The sequence below is a fragment of the Eurypyga helias genome, unplaced genomic scaffold (genome assembly GCF_000690775.1).
Source record: "Eurypyga helias isolate BGI_N326 unplaced genomic scaffold, ASM69077v1 scaffold603, whole genome shotgun sequence".
NCBI lineage: Eukaryota > Metazoa > Chordata > Aves > Eurypygiformes > Eurypygidae > Eurypyga > Eurypyga helias.
This window is the reverse complement of record NW_010241793.1, coordinates 244,971-271,714: the sequence shown is the minus strand read 5'-3', so window position 1 is coordinate 271,714 and position 26,744 is coordinate 244,971. Positions and strand designations below refer to the sequence as shown.

The following is a 26,744-nucleotide window of genomic DNA, read 5'->3' as shown; positions in this document are numbered from 1 at the left end:
GTTTTGTGCATGTTACAAAATGAAGATCAGTGGTTCGCTGCCTTTCTGACTCCAGACAGCCTGGAGTAACCGTTGCAGTGACCCAAGTGCCTACGTAGAAGTAAGTGTTACCAAACCAGCAAGCTTGGCTGAATATGATTAAACATAATTAACTATAAAAAAATGACAACCAATTTTGTAACTTCTCTACTAATAAATTATTGTTGCTCCTTGGTTTCAGGAAACGGGCAGCATTTTGTGAGCCGGGCCGACAAGCATATTCAGGTAGGAAAATTCGCATTCTAATCTGGTTCCTCACTGGTGTAATGCTACAGAAAGTGCCACCGTCTCTTGCTCAGTGGGGTTTGCTCTCTGGTAGAGCGAGGGAGAGACATGAGCATGGCAGCTTCATCTTCTCTTTGCGTGCTTACGCAGTCCAGCGGCCAGCTCTGAAGCCCAGAGGCACACAGTGAAGGCTGTGGGAGGCTTTAATATAGGTGCAGAAATAAAGTGATCACGGTGAATGAAGCTTTGATGCATCTTGATTCAGTTTCAGCCACGATACCGACCTTTCTGCAGGTCACAAGGTTGCAGTATTATCCAAGAAGAAAGATCTCTTGTCCTCGGGCACAAAGTGGTAGCAGGAATCTTCCCATTGTTAGTGTAGTTCCAGGCAGAAGAGATTTTTCTTCCTCGTTTGGATACCCCTGGAATGGAGCCACCAATGCTGCGTGAGCTTTGGTGTACGCGAGGCAAGGGTCGCTTTATCTGGTGCTTGACAGAAATGACACTGATGTCAGAGGGTGGGTTTTGCTGGATAGGGAGAGGAAGAAAGCAAGTAGGAAAAGAGTATTTGTGGGGGAGGATGTTATAATTGCTTTTATTTGAGTTAAAGATTTTGTCGATCGAAGCACAGGGTGCAGTCTATCTTTGGGTCATTCATTAAATACACGTGTTGGAAACCCAGTGGTGTTATGCATTGGTTGATTTCCTTTTTTTCCTTTTGAAATTTTGCCTGAAAACTATTTTTTTTAAAAGACAATATTTTTTGATGATAAAGCAGCAGCACAAGACTATTTCATGGCATGGGCAGAGAAGGAGAAGTAGAAGCATGCTGGTGTTAATGTCTGAGGTCAGGCACCTTCCCACTTCAGTGTCAGCAGAAACTCCCACTAACCTAAAGCACCACTGTGGTACCACTCTGGGAAACACCCAGAGCTGCGGGAGAAACTGTCAGTGGGAGGTTTGACTTGGTCAGGACTGCAGGAGTTAGGCTGGAAGAGGAAAAGCATGTTCCTGTCTGAAGGCAGCTGGGCAGCTTGTATCTCATCAAGAGACCTATGTTAGGGAAGTTCACAACACAAGCTGATTTTTCTTCTGTTGCTGTTGTTATTACGCCTTTTGATTTAAAAAAGAGAGACCAGTTTCATATTTGGTACGATACAGGAAATCAGAGAAAAGCTATTGTACAGCAGTTTTTAACCACCAACACACATTTAATATCTAGTGTAGCATTATGGAAAACTAAATGTATGTTTGGACTTTTTAATGCTTCCAAAAAGCTTTACTATTGAAACATATACGTGGTGTGGAAGATATGCTCATAATCTCACTGGAGTAAAGACAACATACAGTATGACTCGTAAGTCCTGTAAAAAGGCTAACCGAAGAATGCAGCTGCAAAGTTCTATTGCATAAGGAAGCTTTCTTGTTTAAACCTTAAATAAGCAAGTTTATTAAAATATCCTAAGACACTTACCTTACCCTAGTTACTGGCAAGCTCTAACAAAAGCCACAGTCTGTCACTAGTATACTTTTCGTGTTATTTTTATAAAAATTTGGTGTGAGCTTTGATGGATCATTTACAATTTATTAACAAGATGATCATCTTGATACAGTTAGAAGGGTTTTTTATAACCTTACATGCTCACAGAATAAAAAAGGATTCATATTCCTAGATAATGAACACCCTTTTTTCCCATGTCTGCAAACAGGTGTGGTGGGTTTACACACACAAAGAAATGCTCTTGTTACTCTTAACTGGAAACCGTGTGTACGTGTGTATGTATGTATATATATTCAAACTATACAGGGGGTGATATATTTGTGTAACAGGGCATCTGTGTTCCTCCTTGCACTCACGTGTGCAGTGGCAGCTGCAGGGAGAGACCAGTGCTGCAGAGGAACCCTGTGCCTCTGCTGTTCTAATCAGCTTCTCCTACGCTGACATCTACCTACTTAATGCCTCTGCAGCACCAACCACGGGCTTGTGTTTTGTAAACTGCCCCGGCACGTAACTATCTGCAGGAACACAGAGGAAGCTGACTTCAGCCTCTTTAAAATCAGGCCCAGCACTCCCGTAGCTGTAAACCCTGACCCGTGCAGTGCCGGCTGCTTCCCACGTTCTCACAGATCAGCTTTGCAGAACCTCCCAGCGCTGCTCCCACCGCAGCGGGGAGCGAGGCTCCTGCTGGATCGTAAATTCCATTTGGGACCTAAGGAAAGCAGTTCAGACCAGAAAGAAGCCGGGGTGACTTGCACTCCCTGTTTGCTGAACCTGAGGTACAAGAAGCGGCACCGCAGAGCCCTGGGCCTGCTTGTGCCAGCCGGGTGGCTGCGGTATGATGGCAACAGGCTCTCTCCTTCCAGCCACGCTGTAAACAGCAAACTCAGCAGGTTTAGCCACGGTAGAGTAGCTACAATTCACCTGTGGCTGTGTTAGTCTGCTTCGTCCCTTGCGCACTCCAGGTGAACATCTTACAAAAGCTAAACCTGTCGTATAACTCTTCTCTCTATATAAATATATATATATACATACACTCATACATATACAAATACTAACCCACAGACAAAATATTTTCTGAACAGTTGAATAGCAACAAGTCAACAGATAGAAAAAAATGGAGTCAATCTGTGTTCTGCTCCCCCAGGGTCCAGCTTCGACGTCGTGGTCTTTTTAACATTCAGGGAAAACGCGCATCAACCTTGCGTCTTGCGAGAGGAACCGGCTGGTAGACGGCAGTCAGGGCAGAGGCTGTCAAACACCAATGTACAGTCGGACAGAGTAAGTGAGGTTGCAAATTAAACTGAATCTGGAGCAACTGAGGCCGAGTAGTGAAGAACAGTAACTGTAAACTGCAATTTTCAGAGCTGACGTTTTCTTTTTCTCGTTGCCATGGCAACTTGGTAGGACAGCTTCAAATGTCAGGAGTTCTTACAGACCTGAAGGATGGGAAATGTGTGTGATTGTTACTACACAGATCACAGTAACTTTTAACTTCTGGGGTTTTCCCCAATCAAATACTGATTTGAGTGCACCCACATTTGTCAGTAATTAAATATAAATGATCCAGGTTCAGAAGCAATTGTTTGTGCAGACAGAAACCCCAAAATGTCACCTGGGGCCTTCAGCGACCTTTGTAGGGCAACTCGGGAAGATGCAGTGAGGAGGTCAGAGCGTAGATCTCGAGCCAGGACCCGATTCCCTCCCCATCTGACACCTTGATCATCTATGTCAGTGCAAGTGAAAGCCGAGAGCAAACAGTATCTTTTTAAAACTGACGCGATTTTAGTGCCTCGTAGTTTGTGAAGATCCCAGGGAATAAAAGAGCTGGCATAGCGTACTGTGATGTAGATCTTATGTGGGCTGTCTAACCTGGGGGTTTTATTTTAATAAAGTGTAGGTGGCACAACTTGAACAGTTTTACCCGTTCTAGGTGGGCACCATGGTAATACAAGGTAGTAAAGATACTCAGAAAACCAGGGATTGGGAACAAATGTAACTGTAGCTTTTCTCCAGTTTTGCTTGGACACTAGTAAACTGCAAATATTTGTCTTTGCAATAAAAACACATGAGGATAGTAAGAATAATGTTAGCAAAACCCAGAGCCAAGTTTGATCTGGCTTTTCTCAAACAAACACAATTTCTGACCTTACAAGTGTTTACTGGTTGTACTGGTTTTGGCTGGGATGGAGTTGGTTTTCTTCACAGTAGCCAATATGGGGCTATGTTTGGGTTTGTGAGGTTGTTACTGAGCAGTGCTTACTGAGTGTCAAGGCCTTTTCTGCTCCTCACCCCACCCCACCAGTAATAAAAACTGGGGGTAAAGAAGGAAGGGGGGGCCGTTCGGAGTGATGGCATTTATCTTCCGCAGTAACTGTTACGTGTGATGGAGCCCTGCTTTTCTGGGGCTGGCAGAACCCCTGCCTGCCCTTGGGAAGTGCGGAATGAATTCTTTATTCCGCGTTGCTTGTGCGTACAGCTGTTGCTTTGCTGCCACGCTGCCTTTACCTCAGCCCCCAAGTCTTGTCACTTCTCTGCGGATTCACTTCCCCACTCGCTGGGGCAGTGAGCGAGCGGCTGTGTGGTGCTTAGCTGCCTGCCAGGGTTAAACCACCACGATGCACGCTCTCTGCCCTGGGGGAAGACAACTACCATATCAAAACACAAAAATCCAAATCTACTTTTTGTATGTTTAACAAAAAGTTAAAGGCACGCATCAAAACTGACAAACTCTCAGGAAGCGTTTGTCTAAAATACACGGCATTTGTAGATTTAAATGATGCGCAGCAGTAGTCTTGTCACAACCACGGCCTTGTGCAGCATACACAGGAACGTAACGGTCATTGTTAGTTATCTGTTTTTCTTTTGGGGAAAATCAAGTGTAATGAAATTATTGATAAGGCTGTTTTCCTGCAGCTGTTTGTTCCTTGTTGTTATCTTGGCATTAGTGGAGCTGAGCTCCGTATTACATTCTCCCCACCAGAATCCAGAGGGGCGATGCAGCAAGGCAGCGCCTGGATAGCACACGAGAGCCTGTCCTTCACCCTGCAGCACCACCTCGCTCCTGCTAAACAAAGGTAAGTGCAGCAAATTAAGCAAATCCACGGAAGGACCGATGGATGGGACTCAGTGAAGTGAGGACTATCACTGAGATTTCCAAATAAGAGAAAGTCTGGAAATGCTTGGCATGTGGATTTTTATCATGCTGTTTAAAGGGTAGGTCTGACCACAAGATTAGGATCCAGACTTACATGTAGGAAATTTGTGATCATGACTGCCAAAGTTTGGATGTATTTGGATTAGGGATTCCAGCTAGGACTAAACTCTTACAAACAACTTGACTTCCTGGGGTAAGGAAAAGCAAGAGTTCAGGACTCTGACCTCACAGACCATCTGAAAATAGTGTTTCCAGATCCCAGAGCTTAGTGTCACTAAAGGGCATTTGTTCAATCCTGACTCAAAGGAAATAACACTAGCTTTGAATTGGCAAAGCTGCTCTGCATCTTTAGGAGATCCCTGGAGGCCTTCCTGCTAAGGACAGGCCCTTGTGTATGATGAATGAACAGCAGCTGTAGCACTGAAATTCTGTACAATCCGGAACCGGCTGAAACTTCACCAGAGGAATCTGTCAGCACAGAATTTATAAATAGCACAAAATTTCAAGCAGCTAGTGAGTGCTTCACCAACAGCTTGTAAATAAAGGGCAATATATGCTGATTTATGTGCAGACCTGAAGAAAGGCTTGTATATTTTACATCATATTGACGGATATAATGCATGTTATTACCTTATCGTACACCTTGCCTTTTCTGAGTAAACTATGGACTAAAAAGAGCTAGTTCAGCTTTAATTATGAATGTTTTTTTCTCTGTTTTTCTCTATTGAAGGCTAGCTTCCCTCTCATGATATAAGCTGTTAACTTCTTCAAGCACCACCCTATTCCTTCTCTCTTTCATCTCAGAGCTCTACAGTCCCTGCCTAGACTGGCTTTCTACTGAGATTGCTTCTCAACTTCATCCTTTCTGACCTATCAGCCGCTTTCGACCCATTTAATCGCATACCTGGAAATCTCATGTTCCCTTCGCTCCTGTGACTATCTCCTAGTTTTCTCTAATCGCTTTTCCAGCATGTCCTCCTGTCTCATTCCCTCCATCCCAGGTCTCAGGGGAAACTGTTTTCCCCGCACTTCCATTTCTTCCCCTTCTCTGTGACACCATCCATACACATTCAGCAGCTGCTTCCATGCTGACAGTTCAGAGATCTCACTCTCTTTACCTGCTTTCCCACTTAGACTGAAATGCCGACCTCTAGCTCCGATACCTTTTCGATGTGTAGCTGACAGCTCTGCTCCGCTAAAACTGAGCTCTTAAATCCTTCCCCTAAAGCATTCCCTTCCATTTCTTCCTTTGATTGCTCAGGACAGCACTATCATCCTGCCTCTTATTCAAGCCTAAAACCAGAAACAATTGGGAGGATTTTGCCATGGAATCTCCTTTCTAGGTCTGTATATTTAGGTCATGTCTTAGTTCAGAGGATTCTTTTCCACACATCGTCCCAGAGGGCTTTCTGTAGCCATTCACACAGCTGAATCTCCTACCCAGGCTCTCTGCAGTTAGCAGTTTTGCAACATCTTTTTACAGCCCTTGACGAACTGGAGCTACTGTGATCATACCCTGCCAGTCTTTTGCTGCGCAGAGCATTTTCCTAGTCTGCCTCTTAGACAAAACCTCTGTTGCTGTGACTCCTTCATGGCCTCTTCCCTACTGCACATATTTTTCTGGACTATCCCTACATGACCTGTTTTTCCACTCATTTCATAGCCCACAGCAGCAGCTTTCAGCGTCATGTTTTCAAAGAAACCTGTTTGGGCTTTTTCCCAGGCTTTCCCACATTTGCTGATCCCTGCTAACTAACTATCTCTGTTAGGAACTTAATGCCCTGGTAAGCCTGTGCCAGGTTTAGACCTGCGCACTAGTGCTCACGGTGCCTCATCATTACATTGTTGTCTTGGTATCGGCTGTTACGAACACCACTGTCTCCAGAGCTGGTCTCGGCACGCCACAATTATCACACGCAGTGTGTTGTTTTACCCGGGGTTTCTGTCTACCTACAGCAAGTCATTTGCTGTGTACGGCTGAAGGCAGGAAAGCCACAGTGTGTGCACCACTGTTCCTACCTGGTCCCCACACCTCCCCCTTAAGGTATCTGGGGAATGCGCAGGCAGCGTAAAGCCAGCACAGCGATATGTAAATTCTGTCTCAGGAAATCACTCCCACTGAAGTCTCTGATGTGATCTTCACCATTTTTATCTCACAGTTCTCTTCTGCTCTACCTCTTCAACACTCGAGACACACGTTCAGTCACATTCCTCCTAAGATAACAGTCAAACAGTGCGATAACAGGAAAATAGGCAGGGTTATTTTTATGTGCTTGCTGTCTGAATTCTTCCTGTAACGGTTAATGGGTCTCAGATAAGAAAGCAGAGCTCGTTATCATAAACAGATGGTGTCTGTTGGCATCAGTACTTTGGTGTTGGACAGTGATGTTTGCTTTTGCTGGTCAAGAAAACTGACAACGTTGTACACGTTTACCTGGCTCAGATGTGCTAATGGTATGGAATGTAATGATGCCATAGGAGTACTGGTCTATGCATGCAGTTCAGGGTAGGGAGATCCATGATGTAGAAACTGAAATGGAACAAAACCCCTTTCCTACTCCCACCAAAGTCTATTGATATTGACTGCGTTTGGAACATCAAGAGAGTTGTTGATGTTGGTGCTGGGCTCCACCGGACAGATCCGAATTCACAGTCACAGAGCGGAAGGGGCTGGAAAGGACCTCTAGAGATCATCTAGAGCAGGATCCCCTAGAGCAGATCACACAGGAACAAGTCCAGGGGCTTTGGAAAGTCTCCAGAGAAGGAGACTCCACCCCATTTCTGTGCTGTTCCTGTTCCATTATTGTCAATCCAGCCATGGAGTTTTGGATGCTGAATTAGTTCAGAGACAGAACAAGCCCCTAACGCAGAGGAAGTGTTTATAATATTGACTTTTCAATGACTATAGCTACCTGCCTGTTTCACAGTGGGCTAGGTCAGGGTTTATTCCTTTTGCTGATCCATGTAATAGAAGAAAATGGAGAAAAATACACATAATTCTTTAAGACAAAGATTTCATAAGGCCCAATCCCAGGAAAAAGGCAACTGGTACCATGTAACCTCATTCACTATAGTACAGGTTGCTAAGATCTCATATTCAGGCAGAACCCGACTCTTCTAATCAGCCCACAATCCTGTTTGTAAACTCACTTCTGATCTCAGAAAGCACTTTGGCATCTCTCAGGCTTTCCCTGTTGCAGCCTTAGCCTTCTGTGAACATGTTTACATGTTAGTGACTCCGTTCGCTGCTTATTTAAAAGAAACAGGTCTTAACTGAGCAATTCAAAGCCTTTGAAAGATGTGCTCCTTATGAGAGCAAACTCAGCCCCCATTACACAGGCTGCGCTTCCTACACTGCAGTTAAAACCTCATAAAAATTAAAGGCATTGAAGTTTCATGCTGACCTGCTGTACAGGAATGAACTTTACCCAAGATGCATTCATCCTCTAATTCCCATTTAACACAGAGAGTTGACACAGCTGGAGTTTGGAGTTCAACTCATGCATGCTCCATTTCTTTCCGATTTCTTTCAATTACCCTCTCATCAGAAATATTACATTAATCTTTGCATAATTAAATGTCTACATGACATCATGGACTTTATCGAAACCTCAGGAATGCTAAAGAGGTAATGCGATATAGCAGAGATCAGCACTGTGGTTCTGATTAGGCAGCTAATCAACATCCAGGTACTTCTTTCCTGGCTTTAGCATCTATTAAAGGACTCTCTAATTAGATACACAGTTATTAGTTTAGCCTTGGTGTAGAACTTAGAAAAACATAAATGGTCTTCATATACATCGCTGGTTGATTTTTCATGGGTAGTTTCCAACACTAGAAGTGTCACAGTGTTTGCACCATTTGCCTACAAATTACAATCTTTTGCATAAAATCAATATTTTGTGTAAAATTCTCATTCAGATCTGTAGGTATACACTAATCCCAGTCTGAAATACTAAAAGAATCATCTGAAAAGGCTCTTGTTAAGAATAAAAAATCAGAGGAAAGTATTATGCTTAGAAGCCACAGAAAAGGAAAAATCAAATTAGGAAATTGCCAGGTTTGGCCATGTTGATATCAACCTGTCTATTTCAGAGTTTTTCAAGAACTCGGACATACGACAGCCTACCTAAGTGCTAATCAGTGACACGTACACAGGATGGAGTCTGGAATACTCCAAACATGAGTGGCATTTTAAAGGACCTTCAGTATCAGCTGTCTCGTAGAGAAGCAAAGCAGCACCATCTAACCTTTAGGCACAGCAGATCCCCCCGTGCACCTTTAACAGCACGTATCACGTCTAACGCTGAACAGCAAGCGTGCTGCGCCGGTCTGAGCGGCCTGGATGTTATAGAGTGGAGAAATAGCCAAGGACAGAGACAGTTTAAGGAAACAAAAATCCCATTGTGTATAGTGGCCATTAATGACAGAACAAATGTTTGAAGTCGCCATTTATTCAGTTCCAGTGCTTAGTCACAGTCAACTCCAGCCCAATTCAGATGATAACAATCTGAAGTTATGTATTTCTGTGACTTTAAGAGGTGGTTCAGAAAAGAAATACAAAATATTTTATATCAACAATTACTGCTGAGAACTGTTGAGAAAATGAAAACATAAAATGTTGATTGGAATTCACCACACTGAGTGGTCTATCAAACCGATCTCTTTAAATGTTCACTTCATGGCTGCAGAATGACCATCAGGAACAATTGCAGCTCTTTGGGAAGGAGCTGTGTTTGCCACTAACATTTTTCTCTCTTGCATTCCAAACATGCATCTACTAAACTGCCGTATTTTTTCATGCCTGTACTTCTGGAGCATGTTTGGATGGTTTAAAACGTGCGTAAAATGACATTTCCCACCTAATTGACTCAATAAAATATAATGTCATTAGGTACATTTTAAATATGCTGATGTACAATTTGAGGGTATTTCTATTTGTCACGTCTATGTGACTGGGTAGATAAACATCCCATCTCCAATTATGCACGTACATACAGACTTCTGCACCATTTCAAGCCCCATTAGCTTGAGGTGGGCTCCCACAGCCAACGGCACAACAGACTGCAGGACTGAGTACACCTGCAGAGAAATTAGAAGACTGGACAGAGAGGTCTGTGTTAAAAGGGAGATTCAAATAAAGACTGTCTCAGTTTGAATGCCATCCCTTAACCCCCAAACCACCCTTCCCTTACTAGGGTCTGATCAACCACAATCTTTAAGTCGACAAATAAGGGTGGTCAGTGTCTCACAGACCTGTTTGAGAAAGCATCGATATTCACTGGTAGTTTCCCAGTAAAAATACTGACGTTAATATGGACAAAAGCACCTGTAACAAAGATGTAGTAGTGGATATTGCTGCAGTTATTACTGGTTTTAGGAAGTGAGATTTATATCCCTGGAACTCACTAAATGTTACTTTAATTACCCACATGGTGTGTGCTCTAATGCAAGAATGGAACTTAAGAGTGAAAAACCATCTTTCACAGCAAAACTGTCCTGTACCTGCCTTGGTAGCTTTTGAAATTCTAACCAATAGAGGGGTGTGTTCCTTCTCAGAAATGGGAAAATTTACCTGGGAAAATTTCTGACTCTTGCTAATTAAACTGTGGGTTGGTTTGTTTTTGGTTTTGGGTTTTTTTTTTTTTTCATTAATACAACTGGTCTGAAAAACAGAAAATTGTTATAGAAGGTTAAAATAGGCTAAGGCAACTTAAAAGAGAAAAAAGTACTTTTTGTAGGAAATCCACCTATTGGGAATGGTTCCTCTGAAGCTTCCTCTTTGGAACCTTATGGAACAGGGATGAAATTTTATTTTTCTTGGTAACACCAAAAAAATCCTACTGTAAAAACTAAATAGTAGTTGAGCCCTGAACAAAAAAACCAAACCCCTATGTGATTGTCTAAAACTAAGCCAAGTAACTCACAATAAAGGATGAAAACTGTGAGTGTGCAGGTAACAAATCTGCACTTTTCCATCTGAAACCGGCTACGGTTTGTCCCTCCTGTGCCACTGGAGAATTCACAGCTTCAGCCTTCCGACATCAGCTGCTCCTGCTCACCTACAGGTGCGTCTGCTGCTCTGAAAAATGGAGTTGGTGAAAGGTGACACTGCACTTTTCACTCTGGCTCTCTGTGTTCCGGTAAATTCAAATCCACCTGTTTAACATAATTGGAATTTTTGTAATGGTTTAATACCAGATGATACATAATTTTCAAGGAAAAACCCACCCCGTATTTTGTCTGTTGACCCTGTAGCTGCGTTCCTCAAACGAGAAGAACGTTGTGGTGGGGGACAGCAGGCATGAAAGCAGGAAAAGGTGGAAATTAATAGGATGCTAAATTCAGGGGTGTCTCTAAGGCTGCTCTGCAATCGCAGCGCAGACATCTGTGCGAGTCTCTGTTTTTCAACACACCTGAGGCCTTTCACCCTCAGCTTAACAAATTAATTTCAGTGTTGAGACCTCCAGCTTATTTAATTTTTTCACAGCAGTATTCCCCCCTAGTCTCCCACCTCACTTTCTGTTCATAATAATGGAATGTTTTACTTATTTAAGCTCCAGTCAATTTACAACTTTGTAGTCCACTGGCCAGGTTAAGAAAAAAAGTTTCTTACCAGTGTTTGACAGTCAGGTAAGAGATCCATTTTTTTACTTTGCTACATGAAGTGTTCAAAGTCCAGTCTTTCACTAATGAGGAAATTTAACTGAAATATTACTGCTAGTGTGACCGAGTTACTAAAGGAACTGCTCTGAATTCTGCTTGTTCGGGACATGACTATTGTGCCTTTGGTTCTACTTTTAGTCCCTTGATTCATCACATTCGAATCTAACTTGGTCTTTTATGTTGGCAGAATATAAAAGGAAATAGGAAATACAATTGTCATTCCATGCTTATGGAATTAAGTGAAATAATTGGTGTCAAATCAAAAGTCCATAACTCAAATATGCTTTTTAATAGTAATAATATAAATAACTTGTAATTGGTATATCTGCCAGCTAGAGTAGTGCTTAATATATCTTGAGAAGAGATTGCTGTAAAATGTTCGTTGAAGATATATTTACAATGATTTGTTGTGAAATTGATGAAATTCAGCAAAATTTTCAAGGATAGCTCTTCTCTCTTTTAGATGCTGGTCAACCAATACCTACATGAAACACCAGCTACCAGTTAGTAGGTGGTGCATTTTTTCCCTCTCTCCATCCCTCATCCTTGTGGAATGCTGTAGGTACTCTCTTACTAAAAATGTTCGGGAGCCTCCAGAGGGAACTTTTTTTATAATTCTAGTGCTGTTGAGCCTGTCACTTTGGCTACATTCACCCTGAGCACTGGTGTGTTAGCTGTGGGGCTGTCGACATGAGATGACTGGGACAGTACAGCCGTTAAGGGACAATCTCAGACCCACCGCTCAACGTGCCGCATAACACGCTTTGAGATGACTGGGACAGTACAGCCGTAAGGGACGATCTCAGACTCAACGTGCCGCATAACATGCTTCTCTTTCTCCCATTTTTCCTCTTCCTCATGTAACCGATTTCTGTAGTCCTTCTCCCCGACACGAACACAGATGTGTCTTGTGATCTGCTCTTTTTCCTCCATCTGTGTTACTAAATTCTAAATTAGATCTGAACATTTTGGTCCTATCTTGTCTCCAGAGGTGCCTAGGAAAAGCTGCCAGGGGACAAGATGCCACTGCACCAGGTCTCATCCTGGCACGGCTTCTGCATTAAGAACAGACAAGACAATATTTATTCCAATATTTGTTAGCATCGACTATTACAACTTCAGAAAGTCCACTACCTGCCCATTACACATCCTTCCAGCTTGGCTTCAGCAATTCTCAGTGGTAATAAGCTAGGTTAAATACAAAATACACAAAGATGCTCCTTTTCGTTAATCAGCTCTGTATTCACCATCTCTTAATTCCACCAAACACCTTACTGTTTTGTTGTGGAAAACCAGCAATCTGCCCACATAATTTGACGTTTTATATTTTCTGTTTCTGGCTGACAAGAACTCCTGATTCTTTCCTGTTCCAAGTGTATCTACCTTTCCAAGGGCTTCTGGGCTATTCTGCAGTCTGTATCCCATTATCCCTCAATATACTGAACACAGTAGGGTAGCTACAGAACAGGCAGAACCGTTGCTTTTTGTATGCATTACAGTTTTAATCGGGCTCTTCAGTTCCATGCTCAGATATTTCAGAAATCTACCATGTATGACTTCTTCCATGATTTACAAAGGAGGCAGATATTCTAAGTATAGATAATAACCACACCATTTAAATGATAATACCAAGATGTTTTGTATGGGGAGGAGATCCATGCAGGGCGTTTTTACCATGAACAGCTCTTTCACTGGGCCGTCTATCCTCACACCAGATGTCAGATACAAAAAGAAATACTTTGGCATGAATAACGAAGTTCAGTTTGACTGAAGGATTTACCTCCTAGGAACAAGAGCCTCATAAAACATAAACATTGGGAGCAAAGTGAGCCACGTAAGGGCTTTTGCAAAAATTAAACCCATAACTTGCTACTAGAAATGGGATATTTCATCTGTTCAATAAGCACTAAAGTTCTCTTTGTTTTTATGGCATCGTAATCTTTGATTACTCTGATAAATATTTGGACTATACAAAACATTGCAATGGAACTAATCGCAGTTATAAAAGCCTACATGTGAAAATGAATTGGGAATGCAATGATACCAGCACATTTTAGAGAAGTTCAAATACAGAACCACATTATTTTAACTGGCTGCCAGCCTCATTCTTTTATGTCTCCATGTAGCCATTTACACCTGAGGTAAATGGTTATGGAAGTTGTTATGCTTGCTGCCTTAGCATAAGCACGATTAGGGAACTGCTCCAGACATGGAATACCAGCCTTGCCTTGAGTGACTGAGTGAACCCAAACCACACAGCTGAATAGTAGCAAGGTTTAATAAAAACTAAAACGTGGGCCTGTGTGGAGGATTAGGTCTCTCTTTGCTGCAGTCTGTTTGTAGGATTTATGCTCTCACAACCGTGTATAAAACAGCCTCTGTCCCAAGAGGGAGATCTTTCCTTGCCCTTCCTTTCCACTCACCCACTATTTCCCTTTGTTCTGGTTCGGTTGTTCAGACAACAGACCAGAACATCATACTGCTGGCAGATTTCTTCAGCATGAGGGTGGGGAGGCACTGGGACAGGTTGCCCAGAGATACCCATCCCTGAAGTGTCCAAGGCCAGGCTGGATGGGGCTCTGAGCAACCTGGTCTAGTGGAAGGTGTCCCTGCCCATGGCTGGGTGTGGGACTGGGTGGGCTTTAAGGTCCCTTTGAACCCAAACCATTCTGTGATTCTATGTGCAGTCTTAGTCCACTCTTTGTTTAAAATGACAACTCTCTCCAGACTCGTGACAGTACTCTGAATGAATGTAAGGTTGCAGAAAGGCTCTAGGTGTGCCTGTCTTGTTTCACAGTGTGAAGACTGTTCAGGGCTATTTAATCCTTTACAGTAGGAGATGGAATCCCTCTGTCATTCACAGCACCACGCACCGTTCAGATGCCAGGGATGTATATTATGCCCACAGTGGAGCTGGAGAAGAGCTGCGGTCAAGAAGAGCTTTCCAATTCCTAGCACTGTTTTTTATAATGTGACGCAAGGAAAATGACTTCTTTGGGGCTTAGAAAAACACAACATGATTCCTTTCAAAAGCAACAAGTTTTTCTCTACCTCATTGCATTCTGAGCAGATGCACTGATGTAAATGAAGCTGAAGTACAAATTGTGTCAGATAAGAAAGTGATTCCAGTGGTGAAAGTCAAGCCTAGTGTAGCACCCGCAGCATTTACCAAGTGGCAACAGGAACATATTTGAGTCCATGGGCTGCATATTTATATCACTGATGCGATAGTGTCACGTACTGTCAACTATTTTTAACGTATTACTTCCAACAGCTGAAGCCTTCGTTTGGTTCCAGCAGACTAAACCCAGAGTAACTGAACCAAAGCCAAAGGAGATACTTCAGATGTCACTGATTGGAACAAAGAACGTGAATTTGCACTTAGCATTTATATAGTCCTTTTCATCTTCAAAGAGGATCACAAACATTAGCCAGCTCTAATCACCTTCATGCTAACCTTTTGGGAGAAAAGTAATATACTCTAAGAAAAACCTGACAAGATGTGTAATCAAGCATACACCAAGCCTCGGATGTGTGAACTATCTCTGCCCTGACCTCTGTCTCTGTCTCCTGGTAGATCTTATCAAGACTGTAAGGTCTTTCACCATGGCTCAGGTATGAATTCACCGTACAAGGCATTTTACAAACATCAGATGACGGCAATAATCCTTGAATAGCAGATTTCCTAACGTAACTACAGCTATTCCTTTTTAACAGGTAAGGAACTCAAAATAATACTGCTTCAAAAGATTTGCTGGAAGCTCTTACAGGAACAGTCTGGGACACATCCAGGTCAGATGTTGGGATTCCATGGCTTTGAATTCCTACTCTTCAGTCATTCTGGGATATTTTTTTTTTACTCCTTCCAATTGAAATGCGGAATTTTGTAGGTCTCTTTTGGAAAGCTTTCTCAGAAACTTCCTTCGTGTATCAGTTCTCTCTGCCCTCCAACCCAGGCCTGCAATTTGATTATCAGTCCTGGGTGGCTGTAAGCCCAGAAGCTTAAATAAGTTCCTCGTGTTCCAGTGCTTGCGCACTTTATACAAAGGAGTCGATTGAAGCAGACAGTGCTCATTTTCATGGTGACCCAGAACAGCTATTGTTACAAGAACACCTTTAATCTCCTGTTTCTGTTTCTGAATTGAATTCAAGTGGGGAGAGATGAAAGCAAGCGTCTCACAAATCTGCTACTACAGCTGGTACTTCTTAGGTTATCATAGCTAAGCCTAACTCTCTTTGATTCTTCTTAAAATTATTGCTTCTGTTTCTTCATTTGACAACCAGGCATCCGCTGCTATTTTTTGACCATGAAACACACTCCCCCCCCATCCCCGTTATAGCTGCTTCCTCAGGAAAAAAGCCCCAGACTTACTGCATTATGATATCAGTGTATGAATTTGACTTCTCCCTTGGTAGGTTGTCTTATGCGGCGTACAAATGAGCAGCTAAGTAATACTTCATTACTTACAGTTCAGGAGGAGACTTACAAAATAAACTGAAGAGTGAGAGAAGGATAAGGGTCATGCTGATGTGAAGGGCATCAGTTGCACTGCAGTCCATTTTGGATTTCTTGCAGGAACACACTTGTAATTTCAGTTCTGTGTTGTTAGTCAGAGGCGGTTTTCCAGAATCTGTCACTGAGATTGGGATGTTGTAATTGGCCTTTTTCAGGTTTTGAAGCAGGATGACCTGGGCATGAGTATCTGCAAAGGATAAGGTGGGAATTAGCCACAGAGTGGTGGTTTGGAAGGGAAGAGGAATCCGCAAACATCATCAGGCATGCCAGAATAACTTATGGACATTGAAAAGAAAATGAGAACGCTCCAAGGAAAAGATTAAAGAATTGAATTGGAGGTAAGAAAAGGCAGTACAGAACTTCTTTCATGGGCTGAGACCTTATTGCAGACGTATTACAAACCCCACCAAAAGAAAGACTTTTAACAGCCCCTTTCGGTTAAACATGTTAATTGGTCTGCAAATTATTTACAGAATTCGCCTCTGGAAACCAAGTTAGGAATGAGCTGCTAAGGCACGTCATCCCCAGCCAACAGGAGGCGATCTGTTTGCCAAAGGAAAGAACTCTTCCTGCAAAACACAGGCAAAGCCATTCAACTGCTTTTGCCCAGTTTGCCTGAGAAGGCAGGGAAGGAATGCCCCTTCAAACCCACACGTCTGCTCCACCTGAGCAGGAGAGGGTCAGGACAGCTGTGGGTACCAGGTGAGTGTGCTCACTCTTTTAGGGGTTTAACAGTGTGGTGGTCAGCAAAGAAAATGACTCCTGCACTCTGTCCCACAAGCAGGTACCGACATCACATCTATCTTTAGCTTTTCCTAAGAACAATATGAAATGAGCAGCTGAAAGATTCAGTAGTGACGGAGATAACACATGCTAGAAAAACTAATAGAAGTAACCTACATTGAAAAGTCATCATTTGTGCCCATGTTTTGCCATACAAACCTTCTGCAGTGGCACAGCGTGTGTGGTGATCCTCTTACCCACAGTGTATCGTCCCACTGCGTGTGGGTATTTTACTTGTGAAGAGGTCAGATACTCAGAATCAGGAAGTTTTTTGAGTACATTACTAATGCTCGTGCCAAAGTTTCATGCTGTCCTCCAGCAAAGCCTTGTGCATCTCACGCTAACCAATTCCATGCCATGAAATATGGTAATCTTTACAAAACTGTAAGTCATTAGTAGCCTTTAATGCAAAGCTAAGAGAGAGAAGTTTGGTTAACGTAATAATAAGAAAAAGTTCTTATTTCAGAGAAAATGCAGACAATTAGTATGTCCCACCAGGCAGCTGGTCTAAGAAAACCCGCGCAGCGTCAAGCAGCAGCAATGGGTCCATCCTGCACAACAGCTCCTGACTTCAGCCTTGGGGTAGGTACGGGGGTGTAGAGGGGGGAGGGCTAAATGCGTAAGAAAACAAAGCAATGGACTTACTGTTCAGCTTGGTGATTCTCCACAACTTTTCTGGGCCAGATTGCTTACTCAGTTCAAATTTGAATGGGTCTGTGTTGGGATGAAGGTCTTTGTCTGATGCTCCTAGTACCACTACCCTGAGATCCTTTGCATCGTCACAGACTTTTGCCAGCGTTGGGTAAAGGGACGGGATGTTGTCATTGACGTCCTCCAAGGTGATGTGTAAAGTTCCTGTACCTGTAGCGGGAGGGTTACCTACATGAAAAAAACCAAACACATGTTTATTAAATCATATAAACACTTGCTCTTATTTGTACCTATGTGCTTGCAAGGGGAATTAAGTTTTATAGTTCTTACCTCTGTTATATGAAAATTACTGCTTTACAAAGCTGATGAGCCACTATTGTAAATTCTTTGCAGCCTGTCTAATACTCTATAGTGTGGGTAAATAGTCTAAAGAAACCTCTGGGAGAGGAATATTTTGAAGCTAAAATGAGATTAGGATGTGAATAGATATCTGGGAAATAATCTGTTCATAAATGTGTACTGAGAGAAGCACAGTAGAACAGCCCCTAGACAGCGTGGTACTAAAGGAATCAAGAACAAGACAACTAAGAGGGAAAATGAAGCCGAGAGGAATCAATTGGTACGGTGGGTGCCCACAAACAGAACAGGACCAGATCATTCCCCAGCAACCCTCAGAGCCACGTTTAGTTTTGTCAGCAGAAGTGAAACCCGTCAACATGCAACTCTGGCAAATGAGATCTTGTATTTACCCAGAGCCACCCTGTCTTCGCAGTGGAGTTTGACGCTTTCTCGCATTATTTGCCAGCCTGCCTGAGCTCTGACCCGAAAGAACCAGCTTCAGAGGTGAGGATGTTGTTTATGCACCGTGGCGCCGCTACAAGCCTCTGCGCCAAGGCTGTGACTGACAAACCAGCCGTGGGGCTGGAGGCGTGTGTCGCGGAGACGCCTGCCCACTGGGAGCCGGGCTGAGACTAGCACCTCATTTCACGGGGGTCAGAGGGGAGCTGACAAGTGGTAATAACTCTCAGTCACTACAGATGGCTGCCGTGGTGGAGCCAGTAACCTATTGCTTCCAGTCTACGGCTCAATATCTTGTTACAGATCCCTTTGCCATCCCATTTTAACCCTTCTCAAAGTCAGAACTCTAAGTGCACGTTACTTCCTTCATTGCGTACTGTGATTAATAATTTCTCATTTGAAATGCTGTACTTCTGGCTCGTTTGCGTTACTTGTTTCCCTGGTTTAGTGCACAAGATCTATGATCTGCACTCCCCTTGGCTACAAAGCCCTAGCAGGTAGAAAGGATTCAAGGGGTTGCAGCTAGCCTGTAAAGCACTGGTGCAGCGTGTGGCGGCAGTGTGTAGTTTAGCACTGAAAGAGGTGCATAACTACCCTGCCTGTAGCCTCCCAATAAGCTATGGAATTACTGCTGCAGTGTGAGTGCATCCTAAGGGAGCAGCAAACACCCAGTGGTCTGGATCTGATAAACTGCTAACTGTAGCAGAATGCAATTAGTCCTTTCAATAACAAATGTTACTAATGGTGACACTTCATCTGTTTCGTGCTCACATAAATGCCTAACAAAGGCGGAATGTTCGTAGTTTTTTAGCTTCCCCCCCCTCCTCATCTTGCACTTTGTCATCAGAAGAGTTAGGGTTGAGTTCTTTTTAATGAAAAAGAAATTATTTTTCACTTTTTATTGGAGTAATTGAATTTGCAGAAAGACTCCAATACATTTTTTGTTCTTGATATATTATTAAGTAAAGTCATACGGCAGAATGGATGAAAAGGCATTCGAGTATTTGAAATATGATCATAAAAGCCAGCCTTTCATGCACTTAATTAAACTGCTGTCTTTAATTCTGAATGCATTATTTCCACACTGGACTGATAATGTCTTATGCACTGCCCTTATCTTTCTCTGAAGTCAGTAATATTAAAATCTGCCTTTTGAAATTAAGAAGCCAACAGCATTATGAATGTACCGTTATTCTGCCAAGCGCAGATATGGCTGCATTTTCTCTGCCATGCTAATGTCTCGCTGTCTTTGCATGGCTTGTGGGCCAGCCAACTCTTACACACAACTAGAGAGAAAGGAAATTGCTTCTGTCCGTTTCGGTGACTTATTCTCGGGGTGGTTTATTTATAATGATTTAAACAAAATCTTCTGGTGATTTATGAGGACCTCCAACAGAAAAATAAGCAAATGTCAAGGTCATAAACTGAAGCTTGTTAACATGCATGTCATATAAAATACAACAGAAAAGGAATCGAGGAAGAATGGTCACAACATATCCATTGGGAATATGTGACTTTATAAATGTGAGTGTTATGCCTTTGAAATAACCCAAAAAATCCCATGATCTCCAGTCAGCTTTGGTTTTGGAATAGAAGATTTCCATGGCATATTTTAGTTCTGAAATAAAACTTCTCTTAGTTTGTACTGTAAAACCTTGCAGCTGAAAGCAGAATTAATGCGTAAACCAAGATATAAAAGGGCTCAGTCCCACAACCCGTGGGAGCCACATTACAAAGCAGCTCAGCTCCCAGTGTTGTCACTGAACTGAACTGGCCATTCCTCCTGAGGCCGGAGACTTTAAGCCTTTGGACGCCCTTAGAGCCATTTGAGATAGAGGTAATTTCAGGTTCCTGCTAAGGCTCCCACAAGGGGCACAGCTGTCAACATACTGTGGCAAACGTGAATGAAATAGCATTACTCACACGTGTAAAAGCTACTAAAACAGAGACGGAAGGAAGGCTAGTTTTGTACTGAAGGTGAAATCTTGGTATTGAATCCGGCTTTTAATAGTCTCGGGCAATACAGAGAACCGTAACAAGTAATCTTCAATGAGACCGGAATGTGAGACCTTTCAAGTTAGTGAAGGTCTGTGGGACCGGAAATTTGATCGGTAGCAGTGAAAAAGTACAGATTCATCTTAGAACGTGCTGCCATTGTACGTGGATGGCACACTTACGGGAACTGGATCGAATGCCTTCGCACCCTGGCATTAGACTGCGTACAAAGCTTCGGTCACGTCATAGTGCTGCCGTTGTAAGAGGCAAGGAGTGAAAAACAGACTAACAAAAGGAGTTCTGTTGATGAGCTGGAGAGTGCCACAGAGTATGATGGGTCTGTTGTCGGGGAACTAGAATCTGTAATGCAAGGGGCTGTTGCCAGAAGATGTAGATGTTAAATTGGATTTTACTGCTATCAGCATAAGTGACCATGTTGCTACCTTTATGTAAACCCCCCAAAGTTTCAAAAGAAATATTATAGAACCAGATTCTTTTCTGTATGCTTGAATTTTCATGAAAAGCCATGCAGAATCATATTAGAATTATTAGTGTAAAGTCTTAAATTATAAACCCCCTGTAGAAAGACATGGCCAAGAAATTTGAAAACTGGCATTCAGTTTTGGTCCAAAAAGTTCCCTCAGGAGCCATGATGGCATTTAGGCCTCTAACTACTCAAATGAGACTGCCAGTCAGGTAGGTAGCTTCTTCAGAGATACCAATTACGCACGGTGATGGCCACAGACGAAGATGACATTTCTCTTAAGTATCGGGACTTGCATAAAATGCCGTGTCTAACAAGCAATCACATGGTCGAGTGGCTGATGAAGCATTTAATCTGAGCATAGCGTTTTTATGGACACAAAGAGCCATTTCACGTGCCACTTTCTGTTTTTTCTACAGAAATGCGATGCTGTTGTGTACAGATTCCTAATATGGCTGAGCTGTGCTCCGTGAAATTAGAGACAGTACCTGGAGTGCTTTGAAGCCAAATTAAATCATTCCTAATCAGTGTACATTCTGCTATCAACAACTTGCAAGAGTTAGGAATCCACCCCGCAGGTGAGACTGCTGACGTGTCTCGCACAATAAGAAGCCAAACACACCTAAAAAGTCACTGCAAGTTGAGGACTTAATCTTTTGGGGTTTCCAAGGACAAACAGAGTGTGACTGACGGTTGCCCACACACCATCCTATTCTTTGTAAGCACACCTGCACTCCTCCCTTGTCTTCCTACTGTTCACATCATAAAAGACAGATAGAAGCATCACAGTCACGTCTCAGTGTCACCACATCATGTGCTGGCACATCTATGGAAGCTTTAAAATAGTCAGTGCAGGTGCTAATAACTCTGTAACCTCAAATGATTAACATTAGATGTGGTTTAATATGTTTTAACTCAAAGTGTGAATTTCAGGGAGCATTTCGAGCTCATACATCTTTTCCACTTCATGCTAAGGAAGCCCTGGGGAACGCGATGCCAGCTACTCTGATCTGGGCCATGTCAGCCCCGTGTTCTGACATTCAGTAGTGGTTTTCCCCACTAACTGAGCTCTATCAACAACAGCAAGAGTGGAACAAACCACTTAGGCACTTCACTGTTGGAATCACAGCAGTTATCCTGTAGACAGTACGCTCTCTCCTAGTACCGCTGAGCAAGAGGGCAGTTAAAAGTCACCATCCATCTACGCTGAACTGCCAGTGTGTACTTACAGAATCTGGTCAGAAACGTTGATCTAAACTCTAGAACATTTGCAAGATGGAAGAGTTGTTTAAATGCATCTCGGAGAGAAAGAGAGTCATGAAAATGTCATCATTTTCTTTCAGCTTTCCCTTTCCAGCTTGCAGAAATCTCAAGATTAGCCTTAATGACGCTGATTAGATTTTCCAAGCATTCAAAAACATATTCAGAACTTAGAAAATGAACAGATTTGGACATCTGAGGTCACAGTGAGTTTTGATTGTCCTTAAAAATGAAGATGCATATTCCTTAAAGCAGTGGAAAGGTTAAGAACATATCCCAGTAAAACCATTGCTTGAACATTGTTGCTTAAACATAAAATCATATTCTTTGGTCAAGAGACCACTCAAAATCAAAGATTTAAACTGGTGTTGTCCATCCTACCTTGATCTTTCTCAGTTCGGAAATTTTTGAATCCCTCTTTGGAATAACTGAGGTTTATATATTTTGTTTGTTTGTTTCTAGAATTGTATATTTAAATATTTTTTATTTTAAGATTTAAGGGATATTATAAACCAAGAAAATTGGGTATAAAAAGAATACTTGTTCAGGTAAGTAAAATTTCATTTAACTTCTGAAAACCAACAGGAAAATCCTCAAGAAATATTTTCCCTTTTAGTTGGATTCCCTTTAAGTTTGACACTAAAGTTGACTCAATCTAAAATAGTACGAGTTGCACAAGGGAAAACAAAATTATCAAACACAAAAAAGTACATTTCCAGATGCTCTGTGAAAATGGGCTTTGAGTAAATCAGCTGAAAGTCAGTTCACTTGCAAATACTACAACTGCTTTAGTGGCACAGCTAAGGAACAAAGCATTGATAATGAACTAACAAGAAACATGCCAGACACAAATCAGAAAGTATTAAGACTGGGAGACAATAGGACGGAATGTTTTCACTTAAATGCAGAAAGTTCCCCAACCGATATCAAAACCTAAACACAGGAAATGTCCTCTATTTAGAACTCTAATGGCTTGTATCTCTTGGTTACAGCAAAGGGATATTTATGTAAATGTCTTTAACAAAATCTAATTAGAAACAAATATAAAAAAAGAAATTTGATTTGAGATATCATACTTTGTTTTTTTTCTTTTAAGAACATCAGAGACCTTGGATTCTGTCAATATTTATCAAATTTCCAAAGAAGAAAAATCAGCCTTTCTAGAGAATCCAGCTGCCACATGGATCTAAGCCACAGTATTGCTGGAAGCCAGCACAGTTTTTAGGAAGAATGGAGCACGAGCTGTCCCTTTTCACATGCTCATTATGAATGCTAAAAAGACTTCTGTACTCATTTCTTCTTATTAAATTAAGCTTCCAGCACCATCAAATTAATACGTATTATCTATGTCCTTCTATGCCATGATGCAGAAATTACAAGGCCATTTAATTCCTAGAGCAAGCAGTAGGGTATCCATTGCCATATAGATTTCCTTTCAAGCTGACAGAGTAGAAATTTATTCTAAATGTTACTAGGATATTTATGGTTTACAGTTTAGCAGCAGTTCTTAATCCACTTGCACTACTACTTTTGTAACCCAAAAAGCACAATTCCAACTTTCTCCCCCCCTCTTCTACTTTTTTGCCATCTAACAAAGTTACACAGGTACAAAATGAGTGAGCAATTACAGTAAGAACAATTTTTCTTCATCTTTGAGCAGGAAAAAGGGTATTTGAGAATGTGGGTTTGCTAATTTCTGGCGCAATTACCTTTCCACTCAACCATCATGAATAAAGCCTGATCTCTTAACAGTTCTATAAACTACACTGCAGTCGCACCGAGGTCCATCGGAACTGCAATGATGCCTACAGAATTGCCTTCATTTTATTCCTGTGGAACTCGCTGTAAAATGTAGGGCTGGCTAGGATCTCTCCTTGCATATGGGTTTTTCACTAATTTCTCTATTTTCAGCTTCATATTTGCCTGAAGGACAGCACAGCAAGACAGGAGGAGAATAAAGAATGAGAAGAGTGTTGTCCAAGTTCCCAGACTTCGGAGGGAGCTGTGCAGCAAGTGCTAAGCCTGTGTAAGATGTGCTCTCTTTAAATTGCTATGCTTTGAGTATGGGCTGTGGGAATAATGTTTCATGCTTCCTAATGATACTGCTATGAAAATCTAAACACAAATGTCTGTCTCCTCCCTCGTGGTTCTTTTTTTCCCCCTCCATATGCTGTTTTTCTGACTGGAAAACGTGTGCGCACTGGGTGACTTGGCAGCAGGTACCCTCATGACTAAATCCCATTCCGTCGCATTCTGCGTGCGAGATGAGCTCCGTTAATGGTTCAACCAAAGGTGATGGAACCAGTAGAGTGGGCAGATCCCAAAATCGGGGTGTGCTGCTCAGTCCCTGACATCTGTGGAACTGGTCTCATAAGGGCCATATGCTAACGTGTTCTTAAAAAAGGTCCCAAACTTCCCGGGAGTTGAAACAGCCTGTGCGTTTTCCCTCTGCACTGGCATACAGATACTTTTCAAAATGTGTAAAATAAATAGTCTTTGCAAGTTACAATCTTTCATTCATTCACTCCAATAATATATGCAGATCCTATTTTTGAGTAATTACATTTTAGAAGAGCAGAGCTCTTTCAGCATATCAAATTGCTACTGACACATGCCATGCGTCTTAAATACTGTTTTCGGCATTCTAATTTCTTTTTCTAATCATGAGTCCGTGATGACAAATTAAAACAATATTTTGTCTGCAATTCATATTTTACTGAAATTTAAAATGGCAAGAAAAGGATAAGTATTCAATTTATTTTCTCTTCTCAATTAATACAGCAATTAAGATAAGGGGTATAAAACTGCCTTAATTGGGTTGCCATGGCAACTAATTGCCTGATTTCTTAAAAAATAGTATGTTTTAGGTGGAATCAATCTGTGGTAATTTAATTATGTGCATCCTGAAGAAGGAAGACAGGTTGGATACAGGTAAGGAAAAGTTCTAATTGTCAATTGTTACACATCTTACTGTTACTCCAAGTTTTTCTAGGCGTTGTCCGTTCCTGTTCATCACACATACAGAATGGTCGCTTTTCTTTTTAATAATTAGGGGGACCAAGACTCGCACAATAAATGAGATTCCAAATTGCTTGGGTGTAGGTCAGCTGGCCCTTGGAAACAAGGAGAAAATAGGAAAGCTAGACCCTGACTCCCTCCTCTCTCGTTTTGCTTGGCCTGTGCCCCAGAGACACTGAAACAGCATCCCTGATGCATGCGTGTGCACCTGGCCACAGTCAGAGAGGCAGTAGCCAACTTGGTTATTGTAAAAACTGGAATTTTTACATGTAAAAACAGGTTTTAGCACGACTGACCTTATGAGAAAAGCATACAGGTATTCTGCTTTACGGTAGTCACCCCAGACACTCCAGTGCATAACAGAATCTGTAGGATGGTGCTACCACACCGTCACAAAGCAAATTTGGAAGGTCTGTCCCAAGCAGATTTCTCACACTGAAATGATTTCTTGTCTGTATTTAACATGTGTGTGTCTTACAGATTTGCTCCCAGTAATTGCACGGTACGGTTGTGATACCGCATTTTGAGTGATTACAGTGCTAAATTCGGGAAATAAAATGATCACCATTATTGGCACTTCTGTTAATTGAATGAATCGAAGTTTGCATAAACCTGACTTTGCCCCATGATGAGCTCATTCTCAGTTTAAACACAGTTCATGACACTTTAATGTGTTAACTCTGCTTCATGGTATTTCCTACCAGTGTTTAATTTCTTCTTTAATAGACCAGAGACTCTATGTCCACACAAGTCTTTAATAAGAACTTTTCAAATTCTAAAGACACTACCTTGACCTTTACCGAAATCAAAAGCACAGAGAAAATTAGGATATTCATTCCAAAAAGTCTTTTTAAAGTGAAATTTGCCCCAATAAAAAGTCAAACTTTATTATCTATGAAATTAATACTGTGCCCATCAAATCTGCTCTTACACATTGTTTCAATTATGTTTGGGAAGTTACAGGAGCTGTTTAGATCAGAAATAACATAATTCATACTTAACTACCTTTCTCTGCAGTTAATTTGATAACGCTGAAAACTAACATCAGAAAGTTCAAAAGAACATCATAAATAATGGAGTTATTTCCTGCAGTGGAATGACTCCATTTTCTATGGCCCATTCATGGCTGCTGTCCTACTGGTAAGAGCAGTTCTGTGATTTACTGAGCAAAGATAAAGATGTGATGGGTTTATATAAAGAACTACCAAGCATGAAGCTCCTGGTTTTACTTCTGACAGAACTCTTCAACATTTTACAAATAAGAAAAATGCCCCAGCACTTGTCTCCTGCACTGAAGTGTCGTAACAGGAAGCCAGTGCCTGCAGAATCCAGTGCCAGATCCTCTGCTGACACCAGGGAAAAGGTATGGAAAAGTTAGTAGAGAGTTTCGTTTTCAGCTGTCTCCACTCTCTGCCCCAGAGAGCGCCCAAATGTAAGGTCTGTTTAAAAAGGTCGCGGAACATGGAAAGCTACTGATGTGGCTTGGAGCAACCTGGTCTGGTGGAAGGTGTCCCTGCCCATGGCAGGGGGGTTGGAACTAGGTGATCTTTAAGGTCCCTTACAACCCAAACCATTCTGTGATTCTATGATGGGGCAACAGTATCTTTTCTGTGATTATATAAACTCTAGGTGCCATGAATGCTAATAAAAAATA

The 26,744-nt window shown here is 42.0% G+C and overlaps 1 protein-coding gene across 1 annotated transcript in view; it reads right to left on the bottom strand.

Annotated features, from left to right (window-relative positions):
* Positions 1 to 1,454: 1,454 nt before the first annotated feature.
* The window catches only part of CDH13 (cadherin 13), a gene marked incomplete at its 5' end in the record, with an annotated part of 267,510 nt that continues 242,220 nt past the window's right edge, over positions 1,455 to 26,744 (bottom strand). Inside the window, 3 exons of the mRNA XM_010148860.1 lie at positions 1,455 to 3,201; positions 16,073 to 16,288; positions 17,530 to 17,763. Coding sequence (XP_010147162.1) covers positions 3,194 to 3,201; positions 16,073 to 16,288; positions 17,530 to 17,763 — 458 coding nt within the window. The remainder of the gene's footprint in view (positions 3,202 to 16,072; positions 16,289 to 17,529; positions 17,764 to 26,744) is intronic.